Consider the following 21,935-nt stretch of genomic DNA (forward strand, 5'->3'; position numbering starts at 1 on the left):
TGAGGCATCAAAGCCAAAGGAACTGAGTAACATTAAGAAATGCTATAGATGGAAGGAATGCAGTTTGGAAACCTACCAAAAAACAATTAGGCAACAACAAATTAAATCCCTTTTAGACAATTTCCTGGGTAAAACGTTCCACTGTAATAGTGAAGGTGTAAACTTGGCAGTAGAAAATCTTAACAGTATATTTGACCTCTCAGCTTCCCTATCAAATCTAAAAATGTCAAATAGAAAACTGAAGAAAATTAACAACAATGACAAATGGTTTGATGAAGAATGCAAAAATCTAAGAAAGAAATTGAGAAACCTGTCCAACCAAAAACATAGAGACCCGGAAAACCTGAGTCTACGCCTTCACTATGGTGAATCACTAAAACAATACAGAAATACACTACGGAAAAAGAAGGATCAGCATGTCAGAAATCAGCTCAATGTAACTGAAGAATCCATAGACTCTAACCACTTCTGGGAAAATTGGAAAACACTAAACAAACAACAACACGAAGAATTATCTATCCAAAATGGAGATGTATGGGTAAACCACTTCTCCAATCTTTTTGGCTCTATAACAAAGAATAAAGAGCAAAAACATATACATGATCAAATACAGATCTTAGAATCAACTATTAAAGACTACCAGAACCCACTGGATTCTCCAATTACATTGAATGAGTTACACGACAAAATAAAAACACTCCAACCCAAAAAGGCCTGTGGTGTTGATGGTATCCTCAATGAAATGATCAAATATACAGACAACAAATTCCAATTGGCTATACTAAAACTCCATCCTTAGCTCTGGCATCTTCCCCAATATTTGGAACCAAGGACTGATCACCCCAATCCACAAAAATGGAGACAAATTTGACCCCAATAACTACCGTGGAATATGCGTCAACAGTAACCTTGGGAAAATCCTCTGCATTATCATTAACAGCAGACTCGTACACTTCCTCAATGAAAAAAATGTACTGAGCAAATGTCAAATTGGCTTTTTACCAAATTACCGTACAACAGACCATGTATTCACCCTGCACACCCTAATTGACAACCAAACAAACCAAAACAAAGGCAAAGTCTTCTCATGCTTTGTTGATTTCAAAAAAGCCTTTGACTCAATTTGGCATGAGGGTCTGCTATACAAACTGATGGAAAGTGGTGTTGGGGGTAAAACATACGACATCATAAAATCCATGTACACAAACAACAAGTGTGCAGTTAAAATTGGCAAAAAACACAAATTTCTTCACACAGGGTCGTGGGGTTAGACAGGGATGCAGCTTAAGCCCCACCCTCTTCAACATATATATCAACAAATTGGCGCGGGCACTAGAAAAGTCTGCAGCACCCGGCCTCACTCTACTAGAATCCGAAGTCAAATGTCTGCTGTTTGCTGATGATCTGGTACTTCTGTCACCAACCAAGGAAGGCCTACAGCAGCACCTAGATCTTATGCACAGATTCTGTCAGACCTGGGCCCTGACAGTAAATCTCAGTAAGACCAAAATAATGGTGTTCCAAAAAAGGTCCAGTCACCAGGACCACAAATACAAATTCCATCTAGACACTGTTGCCCTAGAGCACACAAAAAACTATACATACCTTGGCCTAAACATCAGTGCCACAGGTAACTTCCACAAAGCTGTGAACGATCTGAGAGACAAGGCAAGAAGGGCATTCTATGCCATCAAAAGGAACATAAATTTCAACATACCAATTAGGATTTGGCTAAAAATACTTGAATCAGTCATAGAGCCCATTGCCCTTTATGGTTGTGAGGTCTGGGGTCCGCTCACCAACCAAGACTTCACAAAATGGGACAAACACCAAATTGAGACTCTGCACGCAGAATTCTGCAAAAATCCTCCGTGTACAACGTAGAACACCAAATAATGCATGCAGAGCAGAATTAGGCCAATACCCACTAATTATCAAAATCCAGAAAAGATCCGTTAAATTCTATAACCACCTAAAAGGAAGCGATTCCCAAACCTTCCACAACAAAGCCATCACCTACAGAGAGATGAACCTGGAGAAGAGTCCCCTAAGCAAGCTGGTCCTGGGGCTCTGTTCACAAACACAAACACACCCTACAGAGCCCTAGGACAGCAGCACAATTAGACCCAACCAAATCATGAGAAAACAAAAAAATAATTACTTGACACATTGGAAAGAATTAACAAAAAAACAGAGCAAACTCGAATGCTATTTGGCCCTACACAGAGAGTACACTGCGGCAGAATACCTGACCACTGTGACTGACCCAAAATTAAGGAAAGCTTTGACTATGTACAGACTCAGCGAGCATAGCCTTGCTATTGAGAAAGGCCGCCGTAGGCAGACATGGCTCTCAAGAGAAGACAGGCTATGTGCTCACTGCCCACAAAATGAGGTGGAAACTGAGCTGCACTTCTTAACCTCCTGCCCAATGTATGAACATATTAGAGAGACATATTTCCCTCAGATTACACAGATCCACAAAGAATTCGAAAACAAATCCAATTTTGAAAAACTCCCATATCTACTGGGTGAAATTCCACAGTGTGCCATCAGAGCAGCAAGATTTGTGACCTGTTGCCACGAGAAAAGGGCAACCAGTGAAGAACACGCACCATTGTGAATACAACCCATATCTATGCTTATTTATTTTATCTTGTGTCCTTTACCATTTGTACATTGTAAAAACACTGTATATATATATATATAATATGACATTTGTAATGTCTTTATTGTTTTGAAACTTCTGTATGTGTGATGTCTACTGTTAATTTTTATTGTTTATTTCACTTTATATATTATCTACCTTACTTGCTTTGGCAATGTTAACACATGTTTCCCATGCCAATAAAGCCCTTGAATTGAATTGAATTGCGTAAGAGACAGAGAGAGTAAGAGAGAGAGAGTGACAAAGCCATCACCTTCTGAGATATTTACCTAGAAGAGTCCCCTAAGCAAGCTGGTCCTAGGGCTCTGCACACAAACAAATCCCACAGAGCCCCAGGACAGCAACAAAACTAAACCATAAGACTCAACTAAATCATGAGAAAACAAAAAGATAATTACTTGACACATTGGAAAGAATTAAACAAAAAACTGAGCAGATTGGAATGCTATTTGGCCCTAAACAGAGAGTACACAGTGGCAGAATGCCTGACCACTGTGACTGACCCAGAATTAAATAAATCTTTGACTATGTACAGACTCAGTGAGCATAGCCTTGTTATTGAGAGAGGCCGCTGTAGGCAGACCTGGCTCTCAAGAGAAGACAGGCTATGTGCACACTGCCCACAAAATGTGGAAACTGAGCTGCACTTCCTAACCTCCTGCCAAATGTATGACCATATTAGAGACACATTTTTCCCTCAGATTACACAGACCCACAAAAAATTTGAAAACAAATCCAATTTTGATAAACTCCAATATCTATTAGGTGAAATACAACAATGTGCCATCACAGCAGCAAGATGTGTGACCTGTTGACATAAGAAAGGGCAACCAGTGAAGAACAAACCAGACAGACAGACAGACAGACAGACAGACAGACAGACAGACAGACAGACTGACAGACTGACAGACTGACAGACTGACAGACTGACAGACTGACAGACAGACCAGACCAGACAGAGAGAGACCGAGGAGAGGGAGAGAGACCGAGGAGAGGGAGCACGGAGAGGAAGCAAGAGAGAAAGTAAAGACAGACCAAAAAACAGACCAAGACCGAGAGATCGACAGAGACAGACAGACCGAGACAGACAGACAGACCGAGACAGACCGACAGACAGACCGAGACAGACCGACAGAGAGACAGACAGAGAGAGACAGAGTGACAGAGAGAGACCGACAGAGGCTGACAGAGACAAACAGAAACAGATAGAGAGGGGGACAGAGAGACCGAGAGACCGACCGAGACACAGACAGATGTGGTTGCTTCATATTTCTTTGCATACTTACCGTTGAAGCATCAATGCTTCAAAATATATATTTGAGAAGCGCCCGCCGTGCTCCATTTCGCATACTTTGATTGGGACTCTCCCGTGCTCCAATTTGCATGCTCGGAACACGGTAGTAGGCATTTTCAGAAACACTCTCTGTATATCTGTATACTCTCGTCAGTCAGGATGTGTACGTTCTGAGTTCAGCTGGAGTTCCATACCACTCACCAGTGGAGTCAAGACCAAAATAGACAGGACTAAAGGTGACCACCTAGGTCTCACATGGAGGGTGGAGGGGGTGACTGACCTGTTGTGTCCTGAGGGGGACTCCCTGAGGCGGCTGCCTCCGTCCCGTCCATGCTGTTGTCCTCCTCCTCCACAACCACTCTACCTCTGGTACGCCCCCTGAGAGAGAGAGAGAGAGAGAGAGAGAGAGGGAATGAATTAGTGAGGGCACTAGAACAGTCTGCAGCAACCGGCCTCACCCTACTAAATCAAATGTTTGCAGATGATCTGGTGCTTCTGTCCCCAACCAAGGAGGGCCTACAGCAGCACCTAGCTCTTCTGCACAGATTCTGATAGACTTGGGCCCTGACAGTGAATCTCAATAAGACAAAAATAACGGAGTTCCAAAAAAGGTCCAGTAACCAAGACAACAAATATAATATTTATCTAGACACTGCTGCCCTAGAACCTACAAAGAATGACACCTACCTCAGCCTAAACATCAACACCACAGCTAACTTCCACAAGGCTGCCATTAAAAGGAAAATAAATCTCAACATCCCAATTAGGATATGGCTAGAAATACTTCAATCAGTTATCGAACCCATCATCCTCTATGGTTGTGAGGTCTGGGGTCCACTCACCAACCAAGGATTCAGAAAATGGGACAGGCACCCAATTGAGACTCTGCCAAATTATACTTAATGTACAACACAAAACCCCAAAACAACGCATGCAGAGCAGAACGAGGACTATACCCACTAGTTATCAACATCCAGAAAAGAGCTGTTAAATTCTACAACCACCTAAAAGGAAGTAATTTTCACACATTCCACCACAAAGCCCTAATGTAGAGAAGAGTCCCCTCAGACAGCTGGTTCTGAGGCTCTGTTCACAAACACAAACAGACCCCCAGGACAACCAAATTATGAGAACATAAAAAGACAACTACTTGACACAGTGGAAAGAATCAACAAAAAAATGGAGCAAATTGGAATGCTGTTTTTAAAATATTTTCTCCCCAATTCCGTGGTATCCAATTGAAAGTTACAGTCTTGTCTTATCGCTGCAACTCCCGTACGGACTCGGGAGAGGCGAAGGTCGAGAGCCATGCTTCCCCCGAAACACAACCCAACCAAGTCGCACGGCTTCTTGACACAATGCCTGCTTAACCCGGAAGCCAGCAACACCAATGTGTCAGAAGAAACACCGTACACCTGGTCCGCCACAGGCGTCGCTAGAGCATGATGGGACAAGGACATCCCTGCCGGCCAAATCCTCCCCTAACCCGGGTGACGCTGGGCCAATTGTGCGCCTCCCAATGGGTCTTCTGGTCGCGGCCGGCTGCGCCAGAGCCTGGACTCAAACCAGGATCTCCAGCGGCACAGCTAGCACTGATGCAGTGCCTTAGACCACTGCTCCACTCAGGAGGCCAGTTACACTCCTTAACATCCTGCCAAATGTATGACCACATTAAAGACACATATTTCTCACAGATCACACAGACCACAAAGAATTCAAAAACATATCAAACATTGTTAAACTCCCATATCGGTCAGGCGAAATACCAGTGTGCCATCACAGCAGAAAGATGTGTGGCCCGTTGCCATGAGAAAAGGGCAACCAGAGGAGCACAAACAACACTGTAAATACAACCTATATTTATCAGTTTATTTTTCCTTTCATACTTAAACTACTTGCACATTGTTACAACACTGTACATAGCCAATAATATAACATTTGAAATGTCTATATTCTTTTTAAAAACCTTTGTGAGTGTAATGTTTACTAATGTTTCCCTTGTTTATTGTCTATTCCATTTGCTTTGGCAATGTAAACATATGTCTCCCATGCCAATAAAGCACTTTGAATTGAGAAAGAGAGAGAGAGAAAAAATGAGCCAGAGAGACATTATGAGCGAGAGAAAGAGAGAGCAAGAAAAAGAGGGGGAAAAAGGGAGAAAAAGAGCGATGAAGAAAAATAGAAAAGTTATTGTGTTGGCTTCCCTTAGGAGGCTGGTGGGAGTTGATCATGAATTAGTTCAATATAGTCACAGCTGTCACTGATTCTTAATGGAGGCACTCAGGCTGCTGGGCAAGGCAAGGCAGAGTGGTATGTGTTGGTGCAAGCTGCTGGTACCATGGAGGGCATGGGGGTGTGGGGAGGGGGCAAGAGGTAATAGGGACTCCAGACTTTCAATGATCTTCAATATACACTGAACAAAAATGTTAAAGCAACACGTAAAGTGTTGGTCCCATGAGCTCAAATAAGAGCCCAGAAAATGTTCATATGCACACAAAATCTTTAAAAAATCTTATTTCTCTAAAATGTTGTGCACATATTTGTTTACATCCCTGTTCGTGAGCTTTTCTCCACTACCAAGATAATCCATCCACCTGACAGGTGTGGCATATCAAGAAGCTGATTAAAAAGCATAATCATTACACAGGTGTATCTTGTGCTGGGGACATTAAAAGGCCACTCTAAAATTCGCAGTTTTGTCACACAACACAATACCACAGATGTCTCAAGTTTTGAGGGAGCGCGCAATTGGCATGCTAACTGAACGAATGTCCACCAGAGAAGTTAATGTTATTTTCTGTAACATAAGCCACCTCCAACGTCGTTTTAGAGAATTTGGCAGTACGTCCAACCGGCCTCACACCCGCAGACCACGTGTATGGCGCTGAGCGAGCGGTTTGCTGATGTCAACGAACGATGTGAACATAGGGCCCCTGGCGGAGGTGGGTTTATGCTATGGACAAGCAGAAGTTACAGACGTATGCTTAACACAAACATCCTAAGATCAATCTGGATGATGAGAGGTGTAATATGGACAGAGGTTGTGCTACACGCAGCGACAAGCTGTAAATGAGCAGAAATGCCATATGGCTGCAGCTGCAGTAGTACAAACAGAAGGAGGACAATGATCTTTGAACCAGTCAGTTATATTGGGGGTCTATGGAGGGGCCTACAGACATAGGCTAGAATGTCACCAAATCATTTGGATCATACACACCCATGTCGTCAGGCTAAAACCATTAGGCTGCCTAGCAGAGGGAAGAAATGTCAGAATTGTATGATCTTCCCGCTATAAATGGAATTTGGCCTGACTCAGATCTGCAGATCTGACTTGACCTCCTGTTGAGTGGCTCTGAAATCCACACGGCTCCCTTTACTACATGTCTCACATCATCTAGCCTTTCCCACTCCTCACCTCTCACTTGTTTTCTAGGCTACGTCACCTTTGATGATAATAATGGCATCCTAGCGGTCCATGACACTAGGGCAGAGTTGAAGACACACAGACAGGTGCTACAGCCACAACTCTGACACTTGCAGCCAAGGTGACGTCACCTTTACCTCTTTTCATTTAAACCAACTGTCTGGAAAGTACAGTTAACACATCAATGAAGCCCACCACACACACAGCAGAGGAGAGATCTGTCTGTGTCAGCGTCCTCCAGTAGGAGTTGTTTTAACCCAATCTAAGAGCCACCATGTCGAGTCGAGGTGATAATTGTCATGGATTAAATTAAACAGCGCCACGCACAGTGGGCCTGCTAAATTCAAGAGCAAACACTCCAAATGAGAGCAGCCAGCGTTTCTCGGGGGTAGTGGGGAGGATGCAGTGGGAGGGGGGGTAATTTTCGATGCCACTGGAGAGAGAAATCACAATGGGCCAGATGCCAAGTCAACTCCTCCCTCCAGATGACTTCCCACTCCAGATAAGAAGCAACATGATGGAAGCCTAAAAGACACAGTTCAAGCTTCTGCGTGGGCAGGAAAAAAACAAAACAAAAACACTAACTGAAAATACCAAATCAATACATGATTAATGAAGACACTAGAGAGCCCTGATCTTTTTCCAGAAACGAGGCAAATATTTAAGCAAGGGTCCAATTAGGCGTAATATAGGCCCAGGTCTAATAAAGGACAGTGATGAGAGCTCCATCCATAATGTTCTAACCTACAGTTAAAGGGGAAAACCTCCAAGCCAAGGGAGCATCCCTGTGATGACGGCACGGGGTGTAGAGTAGCTGACACCAGGATTAAAAATGCATCACTGTTCCAAGACATCTCAAGCTCCTCTCTGTCTGGGAGGAGGGAGGCGGTAAGGGGCTTCTCTAGTGCCCAACAACGTCTGCAGCAGAGAGATACGTCTGTTTGAGGACAGTCCAGCTGTCTGATATCAGCCATATTCTGATCAGAGGTAGTACACACAAACCATAAAGTTACCCTCTATTAAGTGGCTGATGCATCTGATCTGACATCACTACACTGGCATGAATATCACCTTCTCCACAATTACCAGGGCTACCTAATTATTAACCAAGGTATTTTTATATGATGAGCAGGATCTGACATATAGACTAAGCAGACGCAACTTCATACCTTCATAACCCTGTCTGTGACCATTCCCAGCGTGCCTACAGTGGTGTCCATATGCTCTCGTGTAGCCTTTTCTTTTGACTTTTCTTTAAAAGGTGCAATATACAGAAATCGCTCTACCATTTTGTGGTTGTTAAAATGTACATTTCAGTTTGTGACAAAACAAGCAATGTATAGCGTAGAGTCATTGTACCATCTAAACTGCTGTGAAATATATTCTCAATAACCAAAAATAACCAAAAACCAAAAGTAGAAGATGCAAAAAAAGAAACTTAAATGTAACATTTTTGGCGACCCAACCAAATTCAAATAGAAATGTGAGTTATACATCTGAAACACCAAGTCGAAGAAGCAATAGATAAGTTATGTGCGCTACTTCCACGCTTCCCATTGTTTAGTTTTGTTTCTGCATATTTTACTTTCTGTTTTGTACACCAGCTTCAAACAGCTGGAAATACAAAATGTTTGGTTATTTAAAAGATATTTCACAGCGGTTTAGATGGTACAATGATTCCCTACACAAAACACTGCTTGTTTTGTTGCAAACTAAAATTAGGCAAACTATACACATTTTTGAAAGCAGGAAATGGCGGAGCCATTTCTGCATATTGCACCTTTAAAAACGGGAAGCATAGAAAATCGCACATAGAACACATGTACCGCTTCTTAGACTTGCTTTCAATAAGAATGACAGACCTATAACTCACATTTCTATGTGAATCTGGTCAGGTGGTCCATAAAGATGCATATTGCAGCGATAAATGTCAAAACACCCTAAAGGACTAACATCCAGCTCCCCATCCCCTCTGCAACTTCTCTCCATGATCCCCAACAAGAGAGAGAGAAAAAAAGAGGAGTGAAAATAATGCTGTAAGTAGTTCCAGCTATCAGGGAGCTGACAAGAAAACATGGCATGGATTCCCTGTTCGGGACTGGAATGGTGAATGACAACCAACCCAGTCTCGAAATCAAACAATTTCTAACTTCTAAAGGCCCTCAAACTCAACTCTGGTCCTTGAAGCCAGATCCACTGCATTTGTTCATCTTCCCTCTAATCAGGGACTGATTTAGACCTGGGACACGAGGTGGTTGCAATTAATTATCAGGTAGAACAGAAAACCAAGAGGCTCTGGACCAAGTAGGCCAAGAGATGAATACCCCTGTTCTAAGGGATGCATATTGTATCCTTAAGAGTAATTTGCATCAAAATAGCAGTGGTTTAAAGTACTTAAGTAAAAATACTTTAAAGTACTACTTAAGTAGTTTGAGGTATTCGTACTTTACTATTTATATTTTTGCCAACTTTTACTTGACTACATTCCAAAAGAACATAATGTACTTTTTACTCCATACATTTTTCCTGACACTCAAAAGTACTTGTTACATTTTTTCAGGAAAATGGTAAAATTCACACATTTATCAAGAGACATCCCTGGTCATCCCTACTGCCTCTGATCTGGAGGACTCACTAAATGCAAATGCTTCATTTGTAAATTAAAGTCAGAGTGTTCCCCTGGCTATCCATAAATAAATTATCCAAGAAAAATTGTGTTGTCTGGAATTTGAAATTATTAATACGTTTACTTTTGATATTTCAGTATATTTTAGCAATTCCATTTACTTTGATACTTAAGTATATTTAAAACCAAATACTTATACTTTTACTCAAGTAGTATTTTACTGGGTGATTTTCACTTTTACTTGAGTCATTTTCTGTTAAGGTATCTTTACTTTTACTAAAGTATGACAACTTAGTACTTCCACCACTTCAAAATAGTGCCCGGGTTGATACATGTTGCAAAGACGATACAGTATCACTAGCTCTAGAATAAATATGTTAATTCTCCTGATATGAACACTTCACATCTTATTGTCCTTGCAAAAACAACATACCAGTAATAAAGAACCTGGGGTATATACCGAAAGCAGCCCCTCCCCCTCATTTAAGGATGCTGCCTGAGATGCATAATCAGTAATAATTTAAAATATTTAGCGTGATTAATCGCATTATCTGATAGCGTTCAAAATACACGGAAAACTTGAAATACATCATCTATGCAGCTAAAAACAATGCAATATCAAAACAGGTTGACATTGCAGTTTAAAACAAAGTGCTTTATCAATTTACCTGATTTTGCTAACCGTTACTTTGGATAAAATCAAGACAGAGTCTTGTAATGGTTTTTGTGTAAAGAATCTTAAATTACAGTTCAATTTGAGCAAATGGAGAATTTGAGATGAATCACAGCGAATCCTGCTATTAACTCGATTACACATTTTATAATAGTTTGACAGTCCTAGTAATAATGCATACTTCCCTCCACCGTCCCAGGGGTCAGCTCATTCTGGGAAATACAACCAAACAATAGATAGCAGACCTAGGCTATGTATTCCTTTGATCCCTTGTATGCTGTAAAACAATGGGACCAATGACATGCTATCCACTCCCACCAAACAACCTATCAGCTAATGTGACCGAGACTGGAATGGTCTCAGCTGTCCTTATAGCCATGGCATAAACATATCATTTTGATTATAGATTGATTGACTAATTTCATCTGGGGGTCAACATATTAGGATATTGAGGATATGGAGTGTGTGAGCAGAGAGTAAGGTACCTTGTAGGCATCATAATACACAGCAGGGCTCCCTGAGCTGCATTATGTGTTGCCATGGAAATGACGAAGGAGGCCGGTTGGTACTGCTGCATACAATAAAATCTGGGAAAGCTTGTGTGCTCAAGTTTCCTGGATTTATACCATTGTTCAGTATGCAGAATAGCTCTAGATAACAGCATCTGCTAAATGAGATCTTTGCCTGATGCTTTGGATAGTATCTGTGTGATGTTTTATGAGCTTTTGGGGCAGCGGAGTAGCCACTAGCTCATAGTTGCAAACAGATAAGCAAACTGCAGGCTAACTGCACACAAGACTGTTGTGATGACTTGGGCAAGTCTATGTCTACTGTACATGAGAGAAAGTCTACATTCACAGGCGGCTTATGATAAATAGCAATTGTTAAGAAATGGAGGGTAAACAACATACTTCTTCCTGGACTTGGATGTAGTTGTGGCCTGGGGTATGATGGTGGTGGCAGCATCCTTGCGAGGTCTGCCCCTGGGGCGCTTGTCTGTCTGGGCAGGGCTTCCTGTGGACGTGGCCCCTGCACTAACAGAGGGCAGCGAGGGTCCCTGGTCAGAGGGCTCCACAGTCTTATCCTCTGATGACATTCTTCTCAATGGAAGGAGGAGATGGGGAGAGTGGTATCAGTAGACAATCATGCCTGGTTAGATACATAGGTTACTTGATGTACTTTGGAATCAGTATGTGAATAAGACATGCTGTCCTTCAGGACAATTTATCACATTGCCTGAAATGTTGAACACAATCAATTCCTAAAGATCCCACTTTTCCAGATATGCTACTGTTGAGGAAATGCCTAAAATGTACCTCTGACCTTTCTAGGTGTCCTTAAAAAAGGTATTCTCAGCTGAAGAAACATTCAACCTATTCGTGAGTGTTATCGATGTAACTACTCTGTCCTTTCCTGAGCTACCTACCACCACGCAGTGATCTGTCTCTGTCTGGATGACCGTTCGTCCTTCGATGCCTTGCTTGTGTTCTTGCCTTCCTCTCCTTTCAGCCTCTGACGTTGCCTGTACTTACCACTGAAATAAGCTTGCTCTATGTTTACTTCCCTGTGGATTAGTTAGTTTTCTCCACTGTGGTTATGTTCTGTATCATATTTTAACAGTATGACAAGACACTGTAAACCAGTAGGCCTATTTGTTTTATTGTGAGAAACACTGGGAACAAAAAAAAGTAATTTGTATTGACTTTTCAGCTCAGCTTTAGTCTTACTGTGTCTGTCAAAGATGTTATTCCTGTCTTTCGAAGGGCACGTCTGACAACCTTTCCCCTCAGACAGTTGAGGGGTCATTCCACCTCAAAAAGCACAAAGACGATTGACACCCCCCATCTGGATTGTTCTGAAATGGTTTCTGTTAGTAACATATGCATTCCTGCAATATTGTTTTGTTGAGAGAAATTAAGCTAATTGGTTGGACCCAAATTGGCCATTTTAATTTATAGTATTCATATACAGTGGGGCAAAAAAGTATTTAGTCAGCCAAGACGAGAGGCCTGTAATTTTCATCATAGGTACACTTCAACTATGACAGACAAAATTAGAAAAAAAAATCAAGAAATTAATTTATTTGCAAATTATGGTAGAAAATAAGTATTTGGTCACCTACAAACAAGCAAGATTTCTGGCTCTCACAGACCTGTAACTTCTTCTTTAAGAGGCTCCTCTGTCCTCCACTCGTTATCTGTATTAACCTCTTGATGCTATGGGGGCGCAATTTAATTTTTGGAAAAAAAGACGTGCCCGTTTTAAGCGCAATATTTTGTCACAAAAAGATGCTCGACTATGCATATAATTGATAGCTTTGGAAAGAAAACACTCTGACGTTTCCAGAACTGCAAAGATATTGTCTGTGAGTGCCCCAGAACAGATGCTACAGGCAAAACCAAGATGAAACTTCAACCAGGAAATGAGCAGGATTTTTGAGGCTCTGTTTTTCATTGTCTCCTTATATGGCTGTGAATGCGCAAGGAATGAGCCTGCCCGATCTATCGTTTCCCCAAGGTGTCTGCAGCATTGTGACATTGACCATAAGAGACAGCATTTGCCAGGTGTCCGCCCGGTGTCCTCCGTCGAAATTGGTGCGTCATCTTCAACTGCACGTCTTTTTCCAAGCGATTCACCGGAGAAAGTAGACTACCACGAACGATATATCAATGAAGAGATATGTGAAAAACACATTGAAGATTGATTCTAAACAGCGTTTGCCGTGTTTTAGTCGATTTTATGGAGTTAATTTGGAAAACAGTTTGCCGTTTTGATGACTGAATTTTTGTTTTTTTTTGGTACCCAAACGTGATGTACAAAACGGAGCGATTTCTCCTACACAAAGAATCTTTCAGGAAAAACTGAACATTTGCTATGTAACTGAGAGTCTCCTCATTGAAAACATCTGAAGTTCTTCAAAGGTAAATGATTTTATTTGAATGATTTTCTTGTTTTTGTGAAAATGTTGCTGGCTGAATTCTAGGCTTATAGCTATGCTAGCTATCAATACTCTTACACAAATGCTTGTTTAGCTATGGTTGAAAAGCATATTTTGAAATTCTGAGATGACAGTGTTGTTTACAAAAGTCTAAGCTTGAGAGCAAATATATTTATTTCATTTCATTTGCGATTTTCATGAATAGTTAACGTTGTGTTATGCTAATGAGCTTGAGGCTATAAATAGAATCCCGGATTGCTCGACGCAAGAAGTTAATGGCACCTGTTTGAACTTATCAGTATAAACGACACCTGTTCACAGCCTCAAACAGTCACACTCCAAAATCCACTATGGCCAAGACCAAAGAGCTGTCAAAGGACACCAGGAACAAAATTGTAGACCTGCACCAGGCTGAGAAGACTGAATCTGTAATAGGTAAGCAGATTGGTTTGAAGAAATCAACTGTGGGAGCAATTATTAGGAAATGGAAGACATACAAGACCACTGATCATCTCCCTCGATCTGGGGCTCCACGCAAGATCTCACCCCGTGGGGTCAAAATGATCACAAGAACGGTGAGCAAAAATCCCAGAACCACACGGGGGGACCTAGTGAATGACCTGCAGAGAGCTGGGACCAAAGTAACAAAGCCTACCATCAGTAACACACTACGCCGCCAGGGACTCAAATCCTGCAGTGCCAAACGTGTCCCCCTGCTTAAGCCAGTACATGTCCAGGCCCGTCTGAAGTTTGCTAGAGAGCATTTGGATGATCCAGAAGAAGATTGGGAGAATGTCATATGGTCAGATGAAACCAAAATGTAACTTTGTGGTAAAAACTCAACTCGTCGTGTTTGGAGGACAAAGAATGCTGAGATGCATCCAAAGAACACCATACCTACTGTGAAGCACGGCGGTGGAAACATCATGCTTTGGGGCTGTTTTTCTGCAAAGGGACCAGGACGACTGATCCGTGTAAAGGAAAGAATGAATGGGTCCATGTATCGTGAAATTTTGAGTGAAAACCTCCTTCCATCAGCAAGGGCATTGAAGATGAAACGTGGCTGGGTCTCCAGATCTCAACCCCATAGAAAATCTTTGGAGGGAGTTGAAAGTCTGTGTTGGCCAGCAACAGCCCCAAAACATCACTGCTCTAGAGGATATCTGCATGGAGGAATGGGCCAAAATACCAGCAACAGTGTGTGAAAACCTTGTGAAGACTTACAGAAAACGTTTGACCTCTGTCATTGCCAACAAAGGGTATATAACAAAGTATTGAGATAAACTTTTGTTATTGACCAAATACTTATTTCCCACCATAATTTGCAAATAAATTCATTAAAAATCCTACAATGTGATTTTCTGGAATTTTTTTCACTCATTTTGTCTGTCATAGTTGAAGTGTACCTATGATGCAAATTACAGGCCTCTCTCATCTTTTTAAGTGGGAGAACTTGCACAATTGGTGGCTGACTAAATACATTTTTTGCCCACTGTATATTAGCATGTTCATACTTAATGTCCAAATCTAAAATATCAAAAGATATATTGTGTAACAGACTCAATGACGTTACTTATAGATGATTTGGATATGAAGCGCCAAAATGCTAATACAGCTACAATTGCATTGCATTGGATTTGTGCCACAAATTCTAATAAGGTCGCATTTGAAATAGTGGCCAGTTAAACAATAGACCAATGTCATTTTGTAATTTAGGTGAAGTCTCTCTTTAACAATGGGGGGGGGGGGTCTAAACAAACAAGTATGTGGACAACCCTACAAATTAGTGGATTTAGCTATTTCAGCCACACTTGTTGCTGACAGGTCTATAAATCAAGCACACAGCCATGCAATGTCCATAGACAAATATTGGCAGTAGAATGGTCTTACTGAAGAGCTCAGTGACTTTCAACGTGGCACCGTCATAATCCAACAAGTCAGGTTGTCAAATTTGTGCCCTAGCTGCCCCGTTCAACTGTAAGTGCTGTTATTGTGAAGTGAAGAGCAACAATGGCTCAGCCTCGAAGTGATAGGCCACACAGGCTCACAGAATAGGACCACGTGTGAGTAATTAGCGAGTACAAATAGTCTGTCCTCGGTTGCGACACTCACTACCGAGTTCCAAACTCCCTCTGGAAGCAACATCAGCACAATAACTATTTGTCGGGAGCTTCATTAAATGGGTTTCCATGGCCGAGAAGCTGCACACAAGCCTAAGATCACCACCAAGCGTTGGCTGCAGTGGTGTAAAGCTCACCGCCAATGGACTCTGGATCAGTGGAAAGGAGTTCTCTGGAGTGATGAATCACTCTTCACCATCTGGCAGTCCGACAGACGAATCTGGGTTTGCATAGTGCCAAATGTAAAGTTTGGTGGAGGAGGAATAATGGACTGGGGCTGTGTTTTATGGTTTGGGCTAGGCCCCTTAGTTCCAGCGAAGGGATATCTTAACACTGCAGCATACAATGACATTCTAGACTGTGCTTCCAACTTTGTGGCAACAGTTTGGGGAAGGCCCTTTCCTGTTCAAGCATGACAATGTCCCTGTGCACAAAGCAAAGTTCATACAGAAATGGTTTGTCGATATAGGTGTGGAAGAACTTGACTGGCCTGCACAGAGCCCTGACCTCAACCCCATCAAACATCTTTGGGATGAATTGGAACGCTGACTACGAGCCAGGCCTAATTGTCCAACATTAGTGCCTGACCTCACTAATGCTCGTGGCTGAGTGGAAGCAAGTCCCCGCAGCAATGTTCCAACGTCCAGTGGAAAGCCTTCTCAGAAGAGTGGAGGCTGTTATAGCAGCAAAGGGGGGGACCAACTCCATATTAATGCACATGATTTTGGAATGAGATATTCTACCAGCAGGTGTCCACATAATTTCGGTCATGTAGTGTGTGTGTGTATGAATATACAGTACCCGTCAAAAGTTTGGACACATCTACTCATTCAAGGGTTTTTTATTTTTACTATTTTATACATTGTAGAATAATAGTGGAGATGTAAAAACTATGAAATAACCTATATGAAATCATGTTGTAACCAAACATGTGTTAAACAAATACAAATATATTTTAGATTCTTCAAAGTTGCCACCGTTTCCCTTGATGACAGCATTGCACACTCTTGGCATTCTCTCAACCAGCTTCACCTGAAATGCATTTCCAACAGTCTTGAAGGAGATCCCACATATGCTGAGCACTTGTTGGCTGCTTTTCCTTCACTCTACGTTCCAACACATCCCAAACCATCTCAATTGGGTTGAGGTCGGGTGATTGTGGAGGCCAGGTCATCCGATGCAGCACTCCATCACTCTCCTTCTTGGTCAAATAACCTTTGGAGGTGTGTTGGGTCATTGTCCTGTTGAAAAACAAATGAAAGTCCCACGAAGTGCAAACCAGATGGGATGGCGTATTGCTGCAGAATGGTGTGGTAGCCTTGCTGGTTAAGTGTGCCTTGAATTCTAATTAAATCACTGACAGTGTCACCAGCAAAACACCCCCACACCACCTCCTCCATGTTTCACATTGGGAACAACACATGCAGAGATCATCCGTTCACCTACTCTGCATTTCACAGACACAGCGGTTGGAACCAAAAATCTGAAATTTGGACTCATCAGACCAAAGGTCAGATTTCCACTGGTCTAATGTCCATTGTTCGTGTTTCTTGGCCCAAGCACGTCTCTTCTTAATATTGGTGTCCTTCATGTGTCCGATACTCTGTGAAGCATTTATTTGGGCTGCAATCTGAGGTGCAGTTAACTCCAATAAACTTATCCGCTGCAGCAGAGGTAACTCTGGGTCTTCCTTTCCTGTGGCGGTCCTCATGACAGCCAGATTCAACATAGCGCTTGATGGTTTTTGTGACTGCACTTGGAAGAAACTTTCAAAGTTCTTGAAATTTTCCTGATTGACTGACCTTCATGTCTTAAAGTAATGATGGACTGTCGTTTCGCTTCACTTATGAGCTGATAACAAGGCACACCTGTTAATTGAAATGTATTCCAGGTGACTCATGTGGTGACTCACCTCATGAAGCTGGCTGAAAATGCCAAGAGTGTGCAAAGCTGTCATTAAAGCAAAGGGTGGCTACTTTGAAGAATCTCAAATAGAAACTATATTTTGATTTGTTAAACACTTTATTGGTTTCTGATTCTATATGTTATTTCATAGATTGTATGTCTTCACTATTAAATCTACAATGTAGAAAATAGTCCAAATAAAGAAAAACCCTGGAATGAGTAGGTGTGTCCAAACTTTTGACTGGCACTATATATACACTGCTCAAAAAAATAAAGGGAACACTGAAATAACACATCCTAGATCTGAATGAAATATTCTTATTACATTTTTCTTTACCTAGTTGAATGTGCTGACAACAAAATCACGCAAAAATTATCAATGGAAATCAAATGTATCAACCCATAGAGGTCTGGATTTGGAGTCACACTCAAAATTAAAGTGGAAAACCACACTACAGGCTGATCCAACTTTGATGTAATGTCCTTCAAACAAGTCAAAATGAGGCTCAGTAGTGTGTGTGGCCTCCACGTGCCTGTATGACCTCCCTACAACGCCTGGGCATGCTCCTGATGAGGTGGCGGATGGTCTCCTGAGGGATCTCCTCCCAGACCTGGACTAAAGCATCCGCCTACTCCTGGACAGTCTGTGGTGCAACGTGGCGTTGGTGGATGGAGCGAGACATGATGTCCCAGATGTGCTCAATTGGATTCAGATCTGGGGAATGGGCTAACACACTCCAGCCACATGAGGCCTAGCATTGTCTTGCATTAGGAGGAACCCAGGGCCAACCGCACCAGCATATGGTCTCACAAGGGGTCTGAGGATCTCATCTCGGTACCTAATGGCAGTCAGGCTACCTCTGGCGAACACACGGAGGGCTGTGCGGCCCCCCAAAGAAATGCCACCCCACACCATGACTGATCCACCGCCAAACTGGTCATGCTGGAGGATGTTGCAGGCAGCAGAACATTCTCCACAGCGTCCTGCTTTCATCTGTAAAGAGCACAGGACGCCAGTGGCGAATTTGCCAATCTTGGTGTTCTCTGGCAAATGCCAAACGTCCTGCACGGTGTTGGGCTGTAAGCACAACCCCCACCTTTGGACGTCGGGCCCTCATGGAGTCTGTTTCTGACCGTTTGAGCAGACACATGCACATTTGTGGCCTGCTGGAGGTCATTTTGCAGGGGTCTGGCAGTGCTCCTCCTTGCACAAAGGCGGAGGTAGCGGTCCTGCTGCTGGGTTGTTGCCCTCCTACGTCCTCCTCCACATCTCCTGATGTACTGGCCTGTCTCCTGGTAGCGCCTCCATGCTCTGGACACTACGCTGACAGACACAGCAAACCTTCTTGCCACAGATCGCATTGATGTGCCATCCTGGATGAGCTGCACTCCCTGAGCCACTTGTGTGGGTTGTAACCTCCGTCTCATGCTACCACTAGAGTGAAAGCACCGCCAGCATTCAAAAGTGACCAAAACATCAGCCTGGAAGCATAGGAACTGAGAAGTGGTCTGTGGTCCCCACCTGCAGAACCACTCCTTTATTGGGGGTGTCTTGCTAATTGCCTATCATGTCCACCTGTTGTCTATTCCATTTGCACAACAGCATCCAATTTGTAAGTCGCTCTGGATAAGAGCGTCTGCCAAATGACTTAAATGTAAATGTAAGTGAAATTTGTCAATCACTGTTGCTTCCTAAGTGGACAGTTTGATTTCACAGAAGTGTGATTGACTTGGAGTTACATTGTGTTGTTTAAGTGTTCCCTTTATTTTTTTAGCAGTACATATACACACATATATATATACACACACACACACACACACATACATACATACATACATACATACATATATATATAAAAATGTTATCACCAAATAGCAGGAACAGCACCATCTAGTGGTCAGAACCTGGTAATATCAGGATGAAGGAAAAAATGTACTTCAATTACTAATTTCTCTGAACATGTGGAAAAAAACATCACCAAATCCACTGAATACATGATTAGAGGATGAAAAAACAATACTCTGAACTAGTTGTCTGAAATAAAGAACTTATAATATATACTCGTTGTTGGTATGGGATGTGGGGTTTCCGTGGGTAGTTTAACAATTTCTTTGGATTCCTCAGGTCTTATGTTAGAAAAAGGTATGGTCAAAATTGGATGTTAGGATTAATATATTAAATTATTAATTGAACCGAAATTGTCCATTTTAATTCATAGGTACTATAATTATCTTAATTTATCAGAGATCAAATTTTACTTCAACAAAATATTATTGCTTATCTTATGTTTAACTACAGAAATTATTTCAGAACAATCAGACGGTGGGTATCATGGCTTGCTGAAATAACATGGAACGACCTGGAACCAAGCTGCCAACGAGACACGGTCTCTTCCTGGAACTAGCCTACTTTACCGGATCCATCCCTCCACTGCACTGTATCCTGCTCTGCATCATCAGGGGGACCTCAAACTAAATTTAAGATTTTGATTAACTAACTGTGCGAGATGAGCCTTTTCCAAGACTGTGAACCTATATTTGCCCTCTGTTGTTGTCCAACACGGTCTTTATTGTGTGAGAAGATCACGCTAGGACTAGATGTAGTGTTGCCAATGGGTGAGAGAAGGCATCAGGTGAATGTCACTACAGCAATTCGGTGAGCTTGGGGTTGTCCGAAATTGTTTAGGCTGCTGCACAATGTGAACCCGACAGTATGGTTTTTGGTAAGCTAATTGCCTACCGTCTAGCTACCATTCTTACAACGCAATCAAAGCGGCCGTTAATGTGGTCTTTGTGTTACACAATCAAGTAGGCTGATACATTCTGTGCCCCTGCCTGGTTACAGAGCAATAGGCTTGACAGCCAGCTGGAACATGTAAACATTGAGAACACATCAATGACATATATGAATTCTGGAAAGACGAATGTTCACTATGGCCTTGCCTGGGGACCAGATGGGTGAAATTCTAAATCCACCAATGTCTGGGACAATAGTGTTTGATTCTGGAAACATTCCTCTGAGGTTCTCTTGCATGCCAGAATGTTGAATAAAAGTACACATTTCTATCACCTGAAGCATCCACACAACCATGTAACCACTTGCACAAGCTTGGCCAGTATGCTTGTGTCGCATGCATGCATTTACATTGTGTGTGCATGCTGCATATGACAGATCTGAATGCACTACCAGCTTTTGAAAAAAAATAATACTTTCCTGTGTGTATGTGGTCAAAAATTTCAACCTGAAAAAGGACCAATCACACAGACAACCGGCAGTGTAAGTTCATGTCATTTTATTCAACATTCTGACTTGTAGAGTCCCTAAGAGAGGACCATCTTCAGACAAAAACAATAATGTCCCAGAGGTTGGTGGATTAATAAATTCACCCATCTGGTCCCCATGCAAACTATAGCCCTACTTAGCCAACAACCACAATTACGAAAGGCACAAGTGAATGGCCAAAAGGTGGATGGTGAAGTGGATCCATGACAGGCTAAGAAGTGGAATCAAAAGTGTGGTGACCAATTATAGTAAACAGACTAAACATATGTAATTGAAACTTAATCAATGTTTCATTCATTTGCAAAACAAATACTACATTAGTATTAAAGTACTTTTGTTACATAAGGCAGCGAGCAGAATTGGGAACCCCAAGACAAGTGGGCTACCTTTGTTACACTAGAGCACAAAGCAACTGCATGCTCAAGTCAGCCAAATCTAGCTAGCAATACTAGCTAGGGGCTTTGTAGTCTTTGTTTGGCTATTACATGACATTGCAAATGAGGAGAAAGATGTGCATACTAGTAAGACTGGTGATATCCCAATTGGTGGGATACAATGTGACACAAGGGAACATTAACTGATAAATGCATTTGATATGACAAATGGGATTCCACTAACCAGCAAGCTAAACGACTAGCGTAGCTAAATAGCTAACTAAACGCACATTTCAATGACCCAGTTACGTTGGTAAACATCAACATATTGCTTAGTTGACATATAGGCTGGCTGGCTTGGGTTTTTATAATATGCTCAACTTCAAAGTCAAGTCACTCACGATTCCACAACTGCCTACTAAGTTAGCTAGCTAACTACAGTACCAAGCTAGCATGTGCATCAAAGGTTTTGGCTAGCAAATCAACTAGCCTGCTAGTTAGCTACTCAAAGTTAGCTAGTTAGGTTGCTAAATTTCGATAACTAACGTTTGCATTTTCTTTGGTATGAGACCACTAATAAAATAAATGCATACCGAGATCATAACTGTTGCTAGCCAACGTTATCTAGCT

General features: G+C 42.1%; 1 protein-coding gene across 1 annotated transcript in view; it reads right to left on the minus strand.

The window, feature by feature from the left end:
• LOC135513245 (histone-lysine N-methyltransferase 2C-like) overlaps positions 1-21,935 on the minus strand; it is a 135,286-nt gene that overhangs the window by 112,200 nt on the left and 1,151 nt on the right. Inside the window, 2 exon segments of the mRNA XM_064936091.1 lie at positions 4,243-4,340; positions 11,597-11,782. Of these exon segments, the coding sequence (XP_064792163.1) occupies positions 4,243-4,340; positions 11,597-11,781 (283 nt within the window). The 5' untranslated portion in view covers position 11,782.

The sequence above is a fragment of the Oncorhynchus masou genome, chromosome 3, assembly GCF_036934945.1.
Source record: "Oncorhynchus masou masou isolate Uvic2021 chromosome 3, UVic_Omas_1.1, whole genome shotgun sequence".
NCBI lineage: Eukaryota > Metazoa > Chordata > Actinopteri > Salmoniformes > Salmonidae > Oncorhynchus > Oncorhynchus masou.